The sequence below is a fragment of the Gymnoscopelus braueri genome, assembly GCF_963280865.1.
Source record: "Gymnoscopelus braueri genome assembly, chromosome: 16".
In the NCBI taxonomy this organism is placed as follows: Eukaryota; Metazoa; Chordata; class Actinopteri; order Myctophiformes; family Myctophidae; genus Gymnoscopelus; species Gymnoscopelus braueri.
In genome coordinates, this window is record NC_137616.1 from 45,490,428 (window position 1) to 45,510,293 (window position 19,866).

General features: G+C 42.1%; 1 protein-coding gene and 1 long non-coding RNA gene across 2 annotated transcripts; both read right to left on the minus strand.

The window, feature by feature from the left end:
- Nucleotides 1-1,404: 1,404 nt before the first annotated feature.
- On the minus strand, nt 1,405-8,236 carry LOC308103014 (uncharacterized protein; the record flags this gene model as incomplete). Its single annotated transcript, XM_080452866.1, has 5 exons — nt 1,405-1,409; nt 4,298-4,432; nt 5,295-5,435; nt 6,311-6,459; nt 8,178-8,236. 5 exons carry the CDS (start codon nt 8,234-8,236, stop codon nt 1,405-1,407), a joined length of 489 nt encoding a protein of 162 aa, XP_080308992.1.
- Nucleotides 8,237-18,546: 10,310 nt separating this feature from the next.
- Nucleotides 18,547-19,837, minus strand: LOC308103345. The gene is made up of 2 exons (XR_013934727.1): nt 19,287-19,837; nt 18,547-18,844 (listed from the first exon to the last, which is right to left on the minus strand). It is a non-coding gene; the product is annotated as an uncharacterized lncRNA (long non-coding RNA).
- Nucleotides 19,838-19,866: the final 29 nt, after the last annotated feature.

Here is a 19,866-nt window from a genome sequence, read left to right on the forward strand (position 1 = left end):
AAAGATAAGTTCTACATGGAGCTCAATGCGGTTGTCAACACCTTCCCGAAGAATGAGCATCTGCTCCTTCTGGGAGACTTCAATGCCAGGGTAGGTGCTGACCATGAATCCTGGCCAGACTGTCTTGGTCACTTTGGAGTGGGGAACATAAACGAAAATGGACAGCGTCTTCTAGAGTTGTGCTGCTACCACAAGCTCTGCATCACCAACACCTTCTCCCAGACAAAGCCTCTGCACAGGGTCTCCTGGAGACACCCCAGATCTAAACGTTGGCACCAGCTCGACCTCATCATCACGAGGCGAGAGGCACTTAACAGTGTACATCTCACACAGACGTTTCACAGCGCTGACTGTGACACAGACCACGCACTAGTCCTCAGCAAGGTCAAGCTACAGCCAAAGCAGATCCATCACACCAAGCAGAAGGCCCATCCACGCATCAACGCCAGCCGTTCTACCAACCCGGCTGTCACACAGCGCTTCCTCTCCTCCCTCGACCAAGAACTCTGTGCGTCAAGCCAGCAGTGTGCTGTGGACAAGTGGAACTGCCTACGTGACACCATCTATGACCAAGCCATTGTAGCATATGGAAAGAGAACGAGAAGGAACGCAGACTGGTTTGAGGCTAGTGCAGCAGAGATGGAGCCAGTTATAGAGGCTAAGCGTACGGAACGCATGCATTCGTTGGGTGTCCTCTTTTTGGGAATTCAGAATATGGTCACCCTAGATTAGCTGTTCACAGACTGAGGGGGCGACGGACACACACACACACGGACGGACGGACGGACGGACGGACGGACGGAAGGATAGGGTGCAAAACATAGTCCCGGCCATGCCTTTTGGCCTGGCGGAGACAATAAAACACTACATACCCATCCTGTACAACTTTACTACAGGTTGCATCCTTGAATCAAACCGTCCACGTCCCTCGTCCATCTCTCGCTGTTCCTCTGACAACGTTGAATATCTTTTGGAGGACATCTCTCTAGATGCTGTAGACCTCTCCCTGTGGTGCTCTGTGGAAATCAACATGCATTAGCTGAGCCTGAGAGTGCCAGACGAGCAGGTCCTGGTCAGTCCAAGCTCCTAGCTGTTTGGTATATATGTGCCTCGGGCCTAGGAGGTAGGAATTTGGGCTTACCAGTATAATTGTATTCATTATGTAAATGATGATGGGTTGTATATGCTTAGTGATTAATTGGTGTGTTTGTACATTTTAGGCTGAACGGGTGATGCACAGGGCCGTGGTCAGCAGGGCAGCCACTGTTCTTTTTCCTCCATTTTATTTTAGTAGTTGTTGCTATGTGCAAGTGCCTCCCTTGTGTTCAGCTTTGTGTAGATTATTCATTTATTGTAACTTCACCTTGATGGTCCCCAATGTCTTTAAAAAATATATATATAAATCTAATCTACAAATGAAAGAATATCTAGCAAGCAGTATTTTTTATTGCATATTTGATATTTGTTATATTTATTTATGATCCTGAAATAGATAACACAAGTAGGTATAATATTGTTGCTGTCAGGTGGAAACCTCTTTCCCAAAACTGTTACTTTTCAGAATTCTAATTAAAAAGTTACAGAAATAGCAGATCAAAAGCTTGTAGATCGGCTACTTTTGTGTGACACTGTAATATGATGAATGGCATTAATTTACAAAATAGATAAAAAGGTTAAAATATGGAGATACAAGGTTTCTGCCCGACAGCAACGATATGTAGAAAAGGAAACACAGCCAAAAGAGTGAGAACTATGTAGATTTCACATGGGAACGGTGTGGCTAGGGTGACCATATATTCAGCCCCTCAAACCGGGACCCTAAAAGAGATATTTCACTTTCAAACATGTTCGGGGTCATTTTAACGTCTACTTGGGCTTCACCCCAAACAGTTTTGATATTCATTCATTTAACAGACATGCCCCTTTCTATACAAACCCATTGTATTGAATTTAACCATGTTAGGCTCATTTAAAACACCCGTCTTGGTTCTAGTGATTGATATTGTCCTTCTAAGAAGCGTGAGGACACCGTGTTTATTCAATTACAATTCTTTTTTTTTTCTCCATTATTATTATTTTGTTCATTTTCCCAAAACATTACACAGTCTCCTCACGCATTAGAAGGACAATATCAGTCACCAGAACCAAGGAAGGGTATTTTCAATTAATCTATAATGGTTAAAATGGAGTTTTAACTCATTTCTGGCTATTTCTATCTAAATCGAGCAACTTATGGGGGTGCTCACAAAAGCCTGAGTAGACATTAAAATGACCCAAACATGTTTGAAAGTGAACTAGAAAAAGTGCTCCTCGGAGCACAGGTCTCCGCCAGGTCAGGTAGGATAGTGTGGGGCAGCAATGTTCGGAATTCGCATATCAGGCTGGAATGTGAAAAATCAGGAGGATCGGACGGATCCGTCTTGATCAGTTGACTATAGAGATCATGTGTACCGATTTGCGTGATGTTTGGATAAAATCTGAAGGAGTAATATAAAGAAATTGTTTTATATAAGTTGGCCTCCTGGTGGCGCTATAATAGCGCAACGTTGAAAGGGTGGCATTTGTTCGTCAACGTAGTGCAAATGTGCAGTTTCACCGCAATTATTTCTTTCAAAACGGGCCACTCCTGCAAACTTTAGATGTCAATATTAGCCAATCAGGATGGAATATGAAAAATCTAATCACATGACTATAGAGATCATGTCTACCGATTTGCGTGAAATTTGGATAAAATGTAAAGGAGCAATATCAAAAAATGTGTTTTATAAGTCGGCCTCCTGGTGGCGCTATAAAAGGCAGATGTGAAAAATGCAGGGCAAAGGTTTTTCCCTGACCTCTAGGGAGTGCACATACAAAGTTTTACACAGATCGGTGCAGTTATAGGTAAAAACAGTAATCGGCATGTTATAGCGCCACCATGAGGCTGATGTGAAAATGTTCAAGTGGCATTTCTTCCTCTGCATAATGGGAATGTGCGTGCAAAGTTTCACGAAAATTGCAAGCTGTGTTCATGATTTGAGGCATTTTGTTCAAAACGGAGCACTCCTGCAAACTTTGGAAGCCATTTTTAGCAAATCAGGATGGTATATGAAAAATCTGAAAGACCCGTTTCGTGTAATGACTATAGAGATATTGTTACGATTCGTGTGACGTTTGGGCAAAATCTGTAGGAGTACTGTCAAAAGAAATGTTTTGCAAAAAGCGGCCTCATGGTGGCGCTATAACAGGCCCATGTGAAAAATGTGTGGCAAAGGTTCTGAATTGGCATCCAGGGAGTGTGTGTGCACAGTTTCGCTGCGATCAAGCCAACGGTGCCGGAGATTACATGTTAACAGACGGACGGACACACACACACGGACGGACGGACGGACGGACAGGGTGCAAAACATACTCTCTCGTTCATGATTTGAGGCATTTTGTTCAAAACGGAGCACTCCTGCAAACTTTGGAAGACATTTTTAGCCAATCAGGATGGAATATGAAAAATCTGAAAGGCCCGTTTCGTGTACTGACTATAGAGATACTGTGTACCGATTCGCGTGACGTTTGGGCAAAATCTGTAGGAGTACTTTAAAAAAAAAATTGCAAAAAGTTTTGCAAAAAGCGGCCTCCTGGTGACGCTATAACAGGCCCATGTGAAACATTTGTGGCAAAGGTCCTGAATTAGCATCCAGGCAGTGTGTGTGCACAGTTTCGCTGCGATCAAGCCAACGGTGCCGTAGATTACCTGTTCACAGACGGACGGACACACACACACACACACACGGACGGACGGACGGAAAGGGTGCAAAACATACTCTCTCGTTCATGATTTGAGGCATTTTGTTCAAAACGGAGCACTCCTGCAAACTTTGGAAGCCATTTTTAGCCAATCAGGATGGAATATGAAAAATCTGAAAGACCCGTTTTGTGTGACTATAGAGATACTGTGTACCGATTCGCGTGACGTTTGGGCAAAATCTGTAGGAGTGGTGTCAAAAAAAATGTTTTGCACAAAGCGGCCTCCTGGTGGCGCTATAACAGGCCCATGTGATCAAATTGGGGCAAAGGTTTTGAATTGGCATCCAGGGAGTGTGTGTGCACAGTTTCGCTGCGATCAAGCCAACGGTGCCGGAGATTACCTGTTCACAGACGGACGGACACACACACACACACACACGGACGGACAGGGTGCAAAACATACTCTCTCGCCATGACTTTTGGCCTGGCGGAGACATATATCTCTTTTATTCAATATGCACCTTTGTCATGCATCTATCTCCACTTTTAAATGCTAGTAATGTCAACGTTGACCCACCAGCCTCTTCTGGTCTTTGAAGTAGATCCTCCTGTTCCTCTTTAATATGTGGAGGTTGTGGTTCCTCCTGGACCAGACTGGGGCTCTGCTCCTCTTCAAGTGAAACCTCTTTACACACAGGGACGTGCAGGAAGTCTAGGAAAAAGACACAATGAGACTCTATAAAAAGGTTTGAATCTTGTTACTCCACTGCAGTACCTCAGTGCAGAGTTGTGGCTGGAAAAAGTGTCAACAGATTACTCTTTGCTCACATCTTCAAAAAAATAAATAAATGACGGTGCACTAACTGCACTCTGTGCTGTAAATAGTATGGCCGGTGTTTGTTTACATTGCAGCGCTCTCATAGAACAATGGTTATCAACCTTTTCAGGCCGTGGCCCCCCAAAATAATCATATTTGAACTGGATACCCCCCACCCTGACAAGCACTAGGAATGTAGGAGTTGAGGCATTACATTTAGTTTGACTCGGTTCTACAGAGTCAAACGCGAGGCGTTGTGAGCTTGTAGATCGGCTACTTTCACAATGTGTCGCCTCTTTCTTTAATTATTTGACGATTTGACCAATGTTTGACCAGATTTTATAGTATAGTTTGTTGATTACTTTTGATGCAGTAATGGTTATCTGGGGACCCCCTCAAAATCATGCAGGGATCCCCCTGGGGGTCCGGACCAGCAGGTTGAGAACCGCTGTCATAGATGATGCAGGACGAGTGAGAATGAAAGGCAGTCCCTATTATTTTGAAAGTAATGACTTGTAAATGTTAGATCAGTTAGTCTTCTGAAGCAGGTTAGTTAATACTGAAGTAGAATTAACTGCACAGCTTCAGTGAACCCATTAATATTTTTACAACCGAACCATCGTCCGATTGATGGTATTTAGATAGATGCAGGGGTCCATGCATCCATGTAGTCACATTGTAAATGCTTAAATCGATAACCGATTCATATCGGTTCACCCTCCGTACCGGCCCACTTTCACCAATGAAAGAAACTTACTGAGATCCAGGTGGTCTTCAGGTTCCTGATTAAGGTGGTCTTCAGGTTCCTGATCCAGGTGGTCTTCAGGTTCCTGCTTAACAGAAACAGTCCTGGCTGGAGAACTGATCTTCACCTGCAGACTGGACTCCCCACACTGGTCTGGAATGAAGGAATACAAGAAATACTTGAATAATAAGGACTATATGACATGAATAAGGACTTTAATAATAAGGACTTTATGACATGAAAAAGGACTTTAATAATAAGGACTGATATGAAAAAGGACTTTAATAATAAGGACATTATGATATGAATAAGGACTTAAATAACAAGGACTTTGATGCGACATGAATAAGGACTAAACTATATATAAAGACTATATTACTATTACTATTATAACTTAATAAACAGCCGAACACTCATGAATAGAACTGAACCAGACTAAATGCATTCATATTATGAACCTGAATGTTTCTTCAAAAGTAGTAGCAGTATTTTTTTATTTCATATTTGAATCAACCAATCAGTTTGATAACAGATTTATGATCCTGAAACTGATAACAGAAGTAGGCTATGTTGCCGTCAGGTGGAAACCTCTTATGTCCAAAACTGTTACTTTTCAGAATTCTGATTCAAAAAGTAGCAAACTCAATTGTGGCGATGGATTCGAATCATTTGGATTCCATAACCGTGTGTGTGTGTGTGTGTGTGTGTGTGTGTGTGTGTGTGTGTGTGTGTGTGTGTGTGTGTGTGTGTGTGTGTGTGTGTGGAGGGGGGATAGGCTACAGAAATGATCACAGCAGTGTGGGACGAGGAGTAAAACTCAGTCATCAAAACAGAGTATACTGGCTGGTTTATTGATCTACAAGCAATGATCCCTAAAACAGATCTACAACCTAACAACACCTCACCATGTAAACACTGTGTCATACCTGCAGTGTGTAGTTTGATGTTTTGTATGTAAGTTTGATGTTGTGTGTGTAACAGACATACCTGCAGTGTGTAGTTTGATGTTGTGTGTGTAACAGACATACCTGCAGTGTGTAGATCGATGTCCATATCAAAATCAATGTCCAGCAGTTTGTTTTGTTTCTCCAGCAGAGTTTCTAGTGTCTCTATCTCTCTCTGGAAGAGGTTGCACATGAACTCTGCAGCCGCACTGAGGCGCTCCAACACAAACACTCTGACAAGCTTCACACAACAAACATCAGCACCACGCTGCTGTTTGTCCAAAACACACAATATCTCCTCTCCCACCGACGTCATGTGTTCATTTATCTTCAGCCGTACAGACTCCATTTGACACGTTGTTACCTCCTTTATGACACGTTTTTCACAGCGACGAGTTAAGAGTTATAATTATAGAGTTATAATATATATATATATCGGTTATGACCACGCTGAACAACGCTATGGTGCGTTATGATCATAGAGATGAAAATAATAGAGAGGGCACCCGATATCCCCTCCCATCCACTTGCATTGAGTTGCTCACACAGCATAGGCCGAAATCATCCCTTCTTGCGTGTTGTGTAATGTGGTGGGCAAGGCCTATTTGGGGCTTCTGTGCGTCACTTCTGTGACGCAAAACGCGTCACAGAAGTGCGCAGCCCCGTGCGCAAGCTCGTGCGCACGCTCGTGAGTCGAGCCCATTGGTCGAAACTGTTTTCGCTCGTTCGTGACAGAAGCCCCAGGCCGTTTTAAGCTGCAGTACCATGAATGGCCAGCATGTCCATTCGGCTTCATTATGAAACCACTGGGTCTGGGGGCTGGGTTATGATACGCACTTAGTACTTCTGGGGTAACATGTTTCACACATGCGCATTACACGGTCAAGGAACTGTTGCCATAATGCCTTTCGCACCTGGTGGAGGAAGTGTGTAACTGTCACTGAAAAAACAAAGAAAGAAAGAAAGAAAGAAAGAAAGAAAGAAAGAAAGAAAGAAAGAAAGAAAGAAAGAAAAAAAAAAAAAAACAGACAGTAAAACATTTAGGCTAAAAGGCCAACACAAAAAAAAGTCCACTCCTTGGGACTTGTTTCCATTGTGGTCTTATGTATTCAAGTCATCCATGTACAGAGCATAGAATTCGGGAACACATAATACATGTCATCAACAAATACAAACAGCTATATTTAGAGAGGAGAAAAAGGAAAAAAGGTGTAGTGTAAGAGCCCATTTCAATGGGAAATAATATATAACTCCTAAGATTGGTTAAAAGTTGTCCCACAATGAAAAACACACTTTAAAAAACAATTTAGTATTCAGACTTTACTGTGTACTAATATCATATTATGGTCTAATTAATCACAATACAATCATTGAGATAATACAAAGTTAAATATATAAAAAAGCATATTTTATATGTTACTTCCTATTGGAAGGTGGATGTCCTAACCTCTAACCCCTAAATTTAAATTCATGAAAATAGTACTTAAAAGATTGTTGTCACTTTTGTCACGGTGATAATGGCCCCATTCAATAGGATGATAACGTAAAGATCGGCTGTCAGATCAGAGTTTGACCGTTTGGTTGAAAAAGTACTCAAATGTTTTACCTAAGTAAAGTATCAATACTGCAATGTAGAAATACTCTGTTACAAGCAAAAGTCCAGTAATCAAAATTTACATGAGTAAAAGTACAAAAGTATTGGTATCAAAATATACTTAAATGTAGAATGTAGAATGTCCCGTTTCACAAGGTATCATATATGTATAAAATGTATAAACATCTTTTGAAACAGATCTATAGCAACTTGTGAGCTTGTAGATCGGCTATTTTCAAATAGCCAAAGTTTAAACAGGGCTGAAAATGTATGTTTTGTTTATAATAATTAAAATCTGCAAAGTAATTAGTAACTGTCAATGTTGTAGTGGGCTACTTTATTATTTATTTACAGTACCCCACGGAAATGGCGACCGGAACTACGTCATTCTGAGCCTGGCTCCTCCCTTCGCCCATTCCCTATATCAGGGGCGGCGATTTATGTCCGCGCTTCTGGGTGCGCAACGGACGCGTGCGCAGCGCGCGTGCGGCCGGTCCGCACATGCAAAATGTGCTGTTATTTTCCGGGTTTGTTCTATTTTGTGATGAGTTTGTGATGGGTGCTCTTCATTTCCCCTGGGTGCTTTAGCCCCGAGGCACCCACAGTATCGGCGCCCTTGCCCTATATAGCGTTCGGAGATTGTGGAATACTTTGTCTGGCTACGTGAGACTACTTGAGCACAGTCCATAATGCTGTTCTGCATCAACACAAAAGGCTGTTGCATGACCACAATAACCCAACTTAATTCATGGTCCACAACAGGCCTGGAATTTTGTCATTTTAGGCCACTTGGCCTTCTGTGTTTAAAAAAAGAAAAAAGTCAGGGCACAGAGGCCAAATGCCAGGGCAGCAGAGCTATCAAATTATAAAACAATGATTTTAAGTCCACGGATATAACTAATTTAGCTTAAAATGCAAAAAAATATGCTGAATGAAATAAATGTTCACCATAGCAAACAACTTCTGAAACAGTGCTCTTGCTGCAGGTGAACAGAGGATTAAAGCTAGATGCAGCCTCAGGACTTCCACCTTTTTCTGGATAAGGGCCCACTTGACAATCTCCAAAGCGTTCACGGCCCACCCATCTGACCACTTAACACGGCACGTGTTAAGTGGTCAGATCCACAGAGAAACTTTTCGTCTCCGAGCCGAGCCTAGCACACTCTCCCCAGTGCCCTCGGCCCGCACCTCTGAACCAGGAAATAGATTTGACATGAAAATGTATTTTATTTGTAAATCTGTGCATACAAAAAATATATCCCCACCCAAATCTCTAAGTTACACCAACATTGTTCACGTGAAGCAGTTTGTTTAAGCTTATTTATTGAAATTCAAAAAATCGCTATGGTCATTCAGCGTACTGGGTGTCTGCGGGGGCTGAGCCTGAATTCTGGCCGGGTTTAGGTTCTCTCAGAGCGGGAGAGGCTCCTTCTGATCAGTGTTGCCATGTCTGCTTATTATAAGCGACTTGATGAAGACGCATTGTGGGCTATTTTCTATTATGCTTATTTCTCTTGCAATCTGGCAACACTGCTGGTGATACAATGCCTGTATTTCTCCCCGCCCACTGAGGATACAGAGCGGCTCTAGCCTAGTCAATACAGTGCTCATCTCATCGAGACCTCATCTCGGAGCTGTATAGCGGCAGGAGAGGTTCGTGATGGGGCTAGTGTTCTGTGAGACACTAGCCCCATAGTGAATGAAACTGCGCTCAATCGCTTACTAGGCTTACTGTTTGTGTAACGCAGATGATCAACCAAAGATGCTGAAGAATGAATGAATAAAATAATGAATAGTTTGTTTAGAAACAAACTGACAGCCACGCCCCCGCCATGCGTGTATCTCCATTTCTCCCCCGACCAGCGGGGACACAGAGCGGCTCCGAGGAGAGCTGAGAGACCTAAAGGTTCTAAAAGCTGGCCCGTTGGGCTTCAGTGCCGTTGCCACGCTTGTCACTGGCGTGTGCGTGTCCTCACTGACGTGTAACTTCCTCAAACAAAGCTGGCCTGTTGGGCTTCAGTTTAGTTTTGTTTGTCCACCATGCATCAGCACAGTCTTGTGCAACTGTCCGAGTGTCTGTCTCTCCACGAGAGCACTCCCCCCTCGGGTTGTCTACCCCTGGCGGTGGATGTGTGACTGAACCATGCAAAATGTGTCCGCAGGCACTAACTGTGTGTTTTGCCTTGGCGCAGGCTTGGTGAGGAGGAAACACAACGCTGCTGCTTTGCCGAGAGTATTTCACCCCTGACTGCCCTGGTGTTGGGCCTATTTTTATTGATTATGTAGCGTGAAACCCCCGGTCATGCACTGTCTACTGTGAAATGTAATTGAACTAACCTAATGTATTATACTGGTCCTCACTATTGTTCTCTCTTTGCCTAGGGTTCTGGTGCTGAGGCCCCAAGTGCGGACCAGGCGACGCCCGCGCTCCAGTGGTGGTGGTATCCCCATTCCTTTTCGTGTGCTATTTAGATTATTTTACCCTTTTCATTTTGGTGTGCTGTGGGTTGGGGTGCCTTGGGGCTGGTTAGCCAGTCCCCCCTGTCCCTTGGTAAGCCTCGGCACTGAGCCCTGTAGAAGTAAATTGATCTTGCTGAACTACAGTGATACATTTTAAGCTGTTGCTGCATCATTAGATACTCTGACCTGGTATTGCCTTTTGTAGGCCTATCTATATTGTGAATAAAACTGATTACCATTTGCATTGATCCACGTATCTGCCTTTATTATTTAAGTACAACGAACCTTGGGGAGTGATATCCTTGTCTTCAGGTGGTTTAATGTAATTAGATTCTAAATACTATTTCCTAGGGCGCAATTCCCTAGGTGGCGTAGTTGGCTCTACCTTAATTTATACCGTCCTGTTACATTTGAGTTTGCTTCCCCCCCCCCATATATTTTCATAAGCCCCCCCCCCCCCAATATATTTTCCTAATAACAAAGTGCCATATATCGTATCGTATCAATATTGTGAGCCCAATATCGTGTATCGTGTATTGTATCATGAAATTAGTGTCGGCACACCCCTATAATAAACAATATGTTTTATTATCAGGCATGATTAAGTCCAATGTTGTCGGTCCAGAATGCCTTTGTTGTCTTACTGTACTTTGTTGTCTTACTATAGGCATAGAGATAACAACGAAATACTGATCAAAATACTTATCATGTTGCATTTACTTGCACGTGTATGATGAAGATGAAGTATCAATAATTTAGCTGGGGACCCCCTGGAACCCTGTCAAGGACCCCTGGAGGTCCCCAGAACCTTCATTGATATCCATTGATTATGTGATGTTTGATCACATAATAGTATGGCAAAGGAAGAAATAACTAGAAACACCAGAAATACAGATATACTGATATATCATGTGTTTGATAGTTAGAAAAACTAATCAACATTTGACATGACTGAAATAGTGTCATTCATTAGTAAACACTCCTCCACTCTGTGTGCAGTGCAGATAAAACCCAGACAACCAATGCAGATCATTAGCCTCTTGATAAATTGAATAAATAGGACCACAATGGAAACAAGCCCTTAGGGTTTTTTGTGTTATCCTTTTAGCATCATTGTCTAATCATACCACTGTACAATTTTGCAAACGTAAATAAAGTATTCAATCAATCAATCAATCAAAGCCATGATGCCAACTATTCTATCATCTATCTGCAGTGGACAGGACAGTGTGTGTGTGTGTGTGTGTGTGTGTGTGTGTGTGTGTGTGTGTGTGTGTGTGTGTGTGTGTGTGTGTTGATAGGCGAAACATTGAAATGCTAATGATCTGCTACCATTTCCCAGGAATAGGCTGCTTTTATGCTGCGGTGCCAATTGTTATGTACACACACTCACAACGGGCAAAATTGAGTAAATTTTACAGGCATTAATACCATAGAGTTATAGATTAATACCTGTACATTTTACGACTTCCTTAATCATGTGATATTCTCCACAAAAAGAAGGACCCGTCCCTATGGAAAAGTTTCAAACAGAAGTACAGTCGCCATTGTCTGCACCTGTTTTTACCTGCTGCTTCAGCTCCAGTCACCAAGTTTATAACTTTAAGGTAAGAATAAAATTAGCTCAGCATTTGATTGAGGTTCAGTTTAGCAAGAGGCTATAAGATGTTTGGTTCTGAAAACAGAGCGCTGATATGTTCTATATCAAGAATCATCAAAGCAGCTGCACATGTTAAATAAACACGACGCTTTTTTGGAGTGGCTATTTCTGTATGATGTACATGCTTATGCATAAATTTACAATAGAAGATAATCTATTTGCTGTTTAAATGTGAAGGATAGAACGGTTAAGTAACTCATTTGGTTCCATTTTCATAATTTTGCGGGTGAATACAGATTTATACTTGTTCGTACGACGGTGTTGCGCAGCAAAAACTGCCGACTTACAAGCCCACATCGTGAAGCATAAGTGACGGATGTGAGCTTGTAGATCTACTCTTTTCACAAGGCAGAACCTAGTTATAAACTAACCAGGGATAACGTCGACAATTATGAGACTAAATCTTTTTTTTCTGTGGGGAGATAGTTTGGTAGTTTGTAAGTTAGTTAATAGGCACCTAAACCCAATTGTTTTGATGAGAGATGATTATTTGTTATTCCTTAAACCATGCTGGGAGTTACACCATAAGTGTTGGATCGTGTTCCCAGCCAGCACGCCCACGTGGGACCCATATGGTTTCAATGCGGGCTACTTGGGTACCAAGTGGGAATGGGCTTGAACTGGGCAAATTATGAGGGTCCCAAATGGTCTGCATATGGGCTAACTGGGCACGGGCTTGAACTGGGCAAGCCCATGCCGGGCCCACATGGTCTGCATATGGGCTAACTGGGAGTGGGATGGAAGTGGGCAAGCCCATGTGGTTCCCACATGGTCTGCATGTGGGCTAACCGGCATGGGTTGGAAGTGGGCAAGCTCTAGCCTCTATGTAGATGAGACGTAAACGTAATCTGTCTGTGTGTGTGTGTGTGTGTGTGTGTGTGTGTGTGTGTGCGTGCGTGTGTGCGTGCGTAGGTTTGCTGTGTTCAGCGCATAGATATCGATTCACATAGAACTGTTCTGACTGCTGCTGCTCATTCCAACTGCAGAGCTTCACTTTCTATGCTTATTATGTCTATGCTGACTGAGCTACGCTTCCACGCTCGACGGGATCATCGATGTACAAGCCCACAAGCGTTGTGGAGGCGAGTTGTTGTGCGTTTGTAGATCGGCGATTTTTGACGCGCGATACCGTCGTGCGTCGAAGTATAAATCAAGCTCATTGAGCCATGAAAAGCATCACAACTCATTGAGTTCTCAACGGATTTACACACGGTTTGGTTTGTATGATACAGGATTATTCTGGCTGTAAACATAATATAGTATAGCCTAACTTATAAAACAAAAAAACTTTTTGTCTGTTAGTTATTGCAGTGAAAGGATATGAATCATATAATACAGCAGTATTTTATTATTAGTCAAAAAGGTACAAAAAGGTGTGCTTGCACATATTTTTACAAATTGGTACCACCCGTGACCATATATATATTTTTTTGTATTACTATGTCATAGCTTATATTTTGGTATGATAAATATGCCAATATAGTAGCACAAACCTACCCCCATGCCCACTTAGCCCATATATAGCCCTTATGGAACCCACTTTTGTGATACCAGTCCTAACCCATGCCCACTTCGCCCGTACATAGCCCATATGGAACCCAGACATGGGTGACCAGTTCTAACCCATGCCCACTTAGCCCACACATAACCCTTATGGGACCCAGACATGGGTGACCAGTTCTAACCCATGCCCACTTAGCCCGTACATAGCCCATATGGAACCCACTTTTGTGATACCAGTTCTAACCCTCTAATCGCTTTAAAAATATATATGTATATATATATTCCCACTTGCTTTTTGACGCTGAATCCAACGGTGCCAGTCTCAAAGCTGCACGACCCCTAGGGGCCAAGATAATCATAAATAACTGTCTCAAAGGCTTGGAAAAGTCATTTTTCAAAATCAAACACCAGATTCTGGGTCAGTGTGTTGCCCAGAACGCACCCATATAACTTTTGTCATACACAGCCTTACGGTTCTCCTTAATTAGCTGGGGTCAAGGGGCTATCTTCTGCGCGTTATATCTCGATAACGATGCGTTTTTGGAATCCGCCTTTTGGATATGTCGTACAGCTCATTAAGGCGCACGTGTGGATGCCCTTGGTGTCCCAATCCGACATTCCTACGAGAAATTTGTTTTTAAAAGTTTGCATTCACTATGGTCTAAAGGTCTAACACTCTATGTAGCTCCCTGAAAGTAGAGGACTCTGCGTGGGAGTGTCGTACGAGAAAGGCGAAGACATCGACGCGTGCGCCTCTGCGAGCTTTACAACATATCCGAAAGGCGGATTCTAAAAACGTATCGTTATCGAGATATTACGCTTTATTGCGCGTTCTAAGTCGACATTTGGTGACCAGTTCTAACCCATGCCCACTTAGCCCACACATAACCCTTATGGGACCCAGACATGGGTGACCAGTTCTAACACATGCCCACTTAGCCCACACATAGCCCATATGGAACACACTTTTGTGCTACCAGTTCTAACCCATGCCCACTTAGCCCATACATAGCCCTTATGGGACCCAGACATGGGTGACCAGTTCTAATCCATGCCCACTTAGCCCGTACGAAACCCATATGAGACCCAGACATGGGTGACCAGTTTTAACCCATGCCCACTTAGCTCGTACAAAGCCCATATGAGACCATGTACAGGGTGATCAGTTCTAACCCAAGCCCACTTAGCCCATATATAGCCCATATGGAACCCACTTTTGTGACACCAGTTCTAACCCGTGCCCACTTAGCACGTACATAGCCCATATGGGACACAGAAAAGGGTGACCAGTTCCAACCCATGCCCACTTAGCCCACATATAGCCCATATGAGACCCAGACATGGGTGACCAGTTCTAACCCATGCCCACTTAGCCCATGCATAGCCCATATGAGACCCAGACATGGGTAACCAGTTCTAACCCATGCCCACTTAGCCCACACATAGCCCATATGGAACCCACTTTTGTGATACCAGTTCTAACCCATGCCCACTTAGCCCATACATAGCCCTTATGGGACCCAGACATGGGTGACCAGTTCTAACCCATGCCCACTTAACCCACATATAGCCCATATGAGACCCAGACATGGATGACCAGTTCTAACCCATGCCCACTTAGCCCGTACAAAGCCCATATGAGACCAAGTACAGGGTGACCAGTTCTAACCCAAGCCCACTTAGCCCTTATATAGCCCATATGGAACCCACTTTGTTACACCAGTTCTAACCCATAACCACTTAGCCCGTACATAGCCCATATGGGACACAGAAAAGGGTGACCAGTTCCAACCCATGCCCACTTAGCCCACATATAGCCCATATGAGACCCAGACATGGGTGGCCAGTTCTAACCCATGCCCACTTAGCCCACACATAGCCCATATGGAACCCACTTTTGTGATACCAGTTCTAACCCATGCCCACTTAGCCCATACATAGCCCATATGAGACCCAGACATGGGTGACCAGTTCTAACCCATGCCCACTTAGCCCACACATAGCCCATATGGAACCCACTTTTGTGATACCAGTTCTAACCCATGCCCACTTAGCCCATACATAGCCCATATGAGACCCAGACATGTGTGACCAGTTCTAACCCATGCCCACTTAGCCCACATATAGCCCATATGAGACCCAGACATATTTGACCAGTTCTAACCCATGCCCACTTAGCCCACACATAACCCTTATGGGACCCAGACGTGGGTGACCAGTTCTAACCCATGCCCACTTAGCCCACACATAACCCACATAGAACCCACCAAACTTGCCCAGTTCAAGCCCGCGCCCACTTAGCCCATATAGAACCTATATGGAACCCACTACAATTGCCCAGTTCAAGCCCATGCCCGCTTGGTACCCAAGTAGCCCACATGTGCCCCACATGGGGCCCAGGTGGACATGTTGGCTGGGTATGTTGGTCCCTAACAACAAACTAAAAGAAAAAGTCTCTGGAGTGACTCGGAAGTCCCCAAAACAGTGTCATGAAGGTGCTCTTTGCTTGGGCACTCAAACGGTACAACAAAGGAAAAACCAAGGCACTCTTCTGGTGAAAAAGTTTTTTAAAAAGCCTTTATTAGATGGATATTTCATGAGAGAAATACATAAAAAACAGTGCATGGTGACAGGAATACAACCCACGCATATATATATATATATAAAGAAATATTGCTGTTGCTAATGCCATGGCATTTGCTGTGAACCTTCCTTCTCCCTGAATGGGGAACTCAGCCGGTTTTGGTAACCATATGGCCTTTCCTCTAGTAGACTAGAGCCACCCTCAGGCAGTGGTGGGCAAAGTACAGTATATACTGTACTCAAATAAATACTCAAGTATTCGAAATGACAGATTACGAATTATATTTTCAGAATTTGTCCGAAACTTATATGTTCGTATCAGATATGTTCACAAATAGTGAAATTGGCACATCTACCAGTTCACATTGTTCCTTGTTCCTTTGTTGTACCTGTCAGGCTGGCATCAAACACAGGAACACAGGAATTTAGAAACAGTGCGTCATGGCTTATCACCGACAACTAACATCTGCCAAAGTGGAAGGGAAAAGGTATAACAGGCCTTAACCATGTTGCCTTGGGTCTAAATCCACACTGGCGATGTAACCCTGTAGCCCCCCAGGTTCACTAGGTGGGCTGCTGGCATCATGTGCCCCAGACCCAGGAGCAACTTGATTGGCATTTGTCTGAAAGCTGCACTGTAATGCAGCACAAGTGGAGAAAGTAAACATGTTTGCAATGCCAGTGTCTCAAGTCAAATTCAATCTGGAAAAGGCTGAGGCTTTTGGCTGAGGCTGAGACAATTTAGCCAATGTTTGAATCTCCTTTATATAGTAACGTTTGTTGGTTTCTTTTGACGTAGTAATATTCTCATTAGTTTATTTTTGTTTTCATTGTAGAGGAATTAAAAGGGTCTTAAAAGTCATGAAATAGTATCTTTATAAATGTGCAGATACCCTGAATATACACTTAATACTGTATATCTGTTTACTGTTGAGTGACAAAACTATGTTAGACATTAAAGGGATAGTTCACCCAAAATATGACATTATTTTCTATCAATTACACACCCCATGAAGCATTGAATTCATGGAGATTTTTTTAGTTTTTGTCTCATTCCGGTAGGAGACACAAAGGAGTCTCTTTGAGTCTCCTACCGGAAATACACCCGCTCATCAAATTACTGTCCCAGGAATGTGTCAAAAAAAAAAGAGGAAAAAGAATCGCCTTGAATTCAATGCTTCACGGGGTGTGTGATAAACTGGTAGAAAATAAGTCATATTTTGGGAGAACTACTCCTTTAAGCTAATCATCTGGGGACCAGTGGTGTAAAGTAACTAAATACATTTACTCAAGTTCTGTACTTAAGTACAATTTTGAGGTACTTTTACTTTCTTAGAGAATTTCCAGTTTTCAGTACTTTTACTTCTACTCCACTACATCTCAGAGGCAAATATTGTACTTTTACTCCACTACAATTATTTGAAAACTTTAGTTACTAGTTACTTTTCAGATATAAATGATTACATTATAAAACATACATTAACCACTTTAGACCTATTTTATACATAGGCTATTTGAAAATAGCAGATCTACAAGCTCACAACGCGTCGCATCGTGACGCGTTGTGAGCTTGTAGATCTGCTATTTTCAAACATTTTAGTACTTTCTACTTTTGGTACTTTAAGTACATTTTGATACTTTGGTACTTTTACTCAAGTCAATTTTGAATTCTGGACTTTTGCAGTATTGCTACTTTTACTTAAGTAAAACATTTGAGTACTTTTTACACCACTGAAAATAAGTCATATTTTTGGGTGAATTGCTCCTTTAAGCCAATCATCTGGGGACCCCCCAACATAATTTGGGGACCCCCCTGTGGATACCGAGCCCCGGCTTGGGAACCAGTGCTCTCTAGAGCATTGGTTCTCAGGGGTCTATAGATCTGTTTTATTCAACGGTCTTTTGTCGCCCCCGTGTGGACAAAATGAGTCAATAGTGAACTTCAAAATCAAAGTAAAAGTACTTGCAAAAGCATTTGTTTTGCACCAAAACCACTCCTTGGGCTAAAAACAGCCCAATCTCAATGGGCTTTTTACACAAAAAGTATACCTGGACAAGGATGGCTATGGCCGTTTGTAGCCCAATGAGTGGTTTTGGTGCAAAACAAATGCTTGCAATGGATTCAGAATCATAAAAACACCCTAGTTTGACCCCTCACATGCTACTTAAAACAGAATTAAATTTTTTTTTGCCCTGCATGGAAATGGTGGGTACCCCAACTTTCAGCAGCTGTCAAAAATTCTCCTAGGGAAACTGAATTTCAGTTTTCGTGAGATGTGTTACTAGACACCTTTACAAACACATTGGTGAAGATTTTTTTTGGTAAGGAATTTATTCCAAGATTGGAAATCTTTCTGCTAATATCCCCTGAATAATAGTATTGATTACATTATATTTGTAATCAACCAGTAATGGATTACTCTACATTTGTAATCATGAAATAACAACCATGACCAATGAGCTGAGGCCATGTTGTCATGACAACACTATGAATATTATATTATATATAGAACAATATCAGACTTTTAAGAATCCATTTATTAAACAATTAAACATCAGATGATCATACAATAACACAACGAAGAATGAGAATAATATGGAATGAATATGCAAATAAAACAACAACATAATGATGTAATAATGAATCAATAGATGAACAATGAATGATTTGAATGTCATTAATGAATGAATGCAGACATTTAGTAGATGTTTGAATCCAGAGTGATTTACAAAGTTCAACATGAGAGCAGTGGTGGAAAGTAACTAAGTACATTTACTCAAGTACTGTACTCAAGTACACATTTTAGGATTTTTTTTACTTTAGTGGAGTATTTAAATTATTCAATACTTTTACTTCTTACATCTCAGAGGCAAATATTGTACTTTTACTCCACTACAATGATATGAAAACTTTAGTTACTAGTTACTTTGTAGATTTTGATTATTATTACAAAACATACATTTACCACTTCAGCTCTATTTAAACTTTGGCTATTTGAAAATAGCAGATCTACAAGCTCACAACGCGTCGCAGAGCGACGCGTTGTGAGCTTGTAGATCGGCTATTTTTAAAATACTTTTACACATTTTAGATGGAACATTCTGCATTTACTTTTGGTACATTTACTCAAGTACATTTTTGAATTCCAAACTTTTACTTGTAACAGAGTATTTCTACATCGGAGTATTGCAGTGGTGGAAAGTAACTAAGTACATTTACTCAAGTACTGTACTCAAGTACACATTTTAGGATTTTTTACTTTAGTGGAGTATTTACATTTTTCAATACGCGACACGTTGTGAGCTTGTAGATGTGCTATTTTCAAACATTATACTTTTACTTTTGGTACTTTCAATACATTTTGATGCCAATACTTTTGTACTTTTACTTAAGTAAATTTTGGATTCTGGACTTTTACTTAACAGAGTATTTCTATACTGCAGTATTGATACTTTTACTTAAGTAAAGAAATGGAGTACTTTTTCCACCACTGCAGTAGTGATACTTTTACTTAAGTAAACAAATGTAGTACTTTTCCCACCACAGCATGAGAGTAAAGTAATCAACCAACAACATGCTCACAGCAGTAGGAGAGGAAAGAGTTAAACATATCAACCCTAGAGTCACTAACATGTGGAGTAACCATGGAGACCTGGTGTCCTCCTCACATAGAGACTCTATCTCTGCTCACACAGACGTACTGAGGAGAAGGAGCCCCATAACCTGAACCCAGCATAGAGCGGTTCAGATAATGTGTTGTGGAAGGTGAAGGTGAACAGGTGAGTCAGTGAGTCTGAGCAGACCTCATAAAAGGACAGATTCCCGAAAGGACAGTCCAG